This window comes from Austrofundulus limnaeus, unplaced genomic scaffold (genome assembly GCF_001266775.1).
Source record: "Austrofundulus limnaeus strain Quisiro unplaced genomic scaffold, Austrofundulus_limnaeus-1.0 Scaffold2537, whole genome shotgun sequence".
Classification (NCBI taxonomy): Eukaryota; Metazoa; Chordata; class Actinopteri; order Cyprinodontiformes; family Rivulidae; genus Austrofundulus; species Austrofundulus limnaeus.
The window spans coordinates 2,127-3,253 of NW_013954939.1; the positions used below are offsets into that span (position 1 = coordinate 2,127).

General features: G+C 48.0%; 1 protein-coding gene across 1 annotated transcript in view; it reads left to right on the plus strand.

Moving 5' to 3' along the window:
• Positions 1–320: 320 nt before the first annotated feature.
• LOC106511134 (mitofusin-1) overlaps positions 321–1,127 on the plus strand; it is a gene marked incomplete at its 5' end in the record, with an annotated part of 15,323 nt that continues 14,516 nt past the window's right edge. The window contains 3 exon segments of the mRNA XM_013999881.1: positions 321–483; positions 566–690; positions 1,026–1,045. Coding sequence (XP_013855335.1) covers positions 321–483; positions 566–690; positions 1,026–1,045 — 308 coding nt within the window.

Below are 1,127 nucleotides of genomic sequence, written 5' to 3' on the forward strand. Positions count from 1 at the left end.
CCATGACAGCACCTCCACTGTGTTCTACAGATGGAGACTCTTTCYACCGMCCTTCAAGAGTTGATCAAATCTGAWCCAAAGTGTTTCTGTTTTGGTTTCTGTTATGAGACACAAGTCTGGTCCAACTCTTCAGCTTAGGGACATTTTCCTCTGACTGAGGTCAGAATTCAAAGCATTCTTCTGAAAATATTCAGCTTCAAACATTGAAAAACCAGCCAGAGTTTATTGAAAAAGTCTAACAGGCCATCAGCAAGTCTGAAGAGAAGGAGAATAATGATCATTTCATGTGAAGTTACCTGTGTGCACCTGTCCATGATCAGGACCAGCAATGGGAAGAGTACAGTGATCAACGCCATGCTCAGAGACCGGGTTCTGCCCAGCGGCATTGGCCACACCACCAACTGCTTCCTGAGTGTGGAGGGAACAGACGGAGAGGAGGCCTTTCTGACCACTGAGGCGTCCAATGAGAGGCGGAGTGTATCTGTAGGCCAGCACTTCTACCACAGCGTGTACCTGTGCAGGTGGAGCTGCTGCTGAGCACTAACTCTGCCTCCTKTCCCCTCAGACGGTGAACCAGCTGGCTCATGCTCTTCATATGGATCCAGCCCTGGACTCTGGGAGTCTGGTCCAGGTGTTCTGGCCGAAGAGTCGTTGCAGTTTGCTGAGGAACGACTTGGTGCTCCTGGACAGGTACATCAGACTGAAAAGATTATATTTACTACCTGAGGGTTACAGGTGTGTGTGCTGGGGTGTTTCAGTGTGACCTCGGACCTGTTCTAGTCGTCTGTGACCTCGGACCTGTTCTAGTCGTCTGTGACCTCGGACCTGTTCTAGTCGTCTGTGACCTCGGACCTGTGGTTTCTGGTCCTCTGTGACCTNTTTTTACTGGAAGCTCTGTGGTTTTAATGTCCATTCTACTCATGAGAAGGTTTTATTTGTGTTTTATTGAGTCTCTTTTAACCTTTAATCTGTTGGTTTGACATTTTAACCTGTAAGAACAAAAACTAACTCTTGGGGATTGTCAGGATGTGCAGCAGAACTGCTGGTATAGACCTACAGAACCTCACTGACCTACAGAACCTCACTGACCTACAGAACCTCACTGACCTACAGAACCTCACTGACCT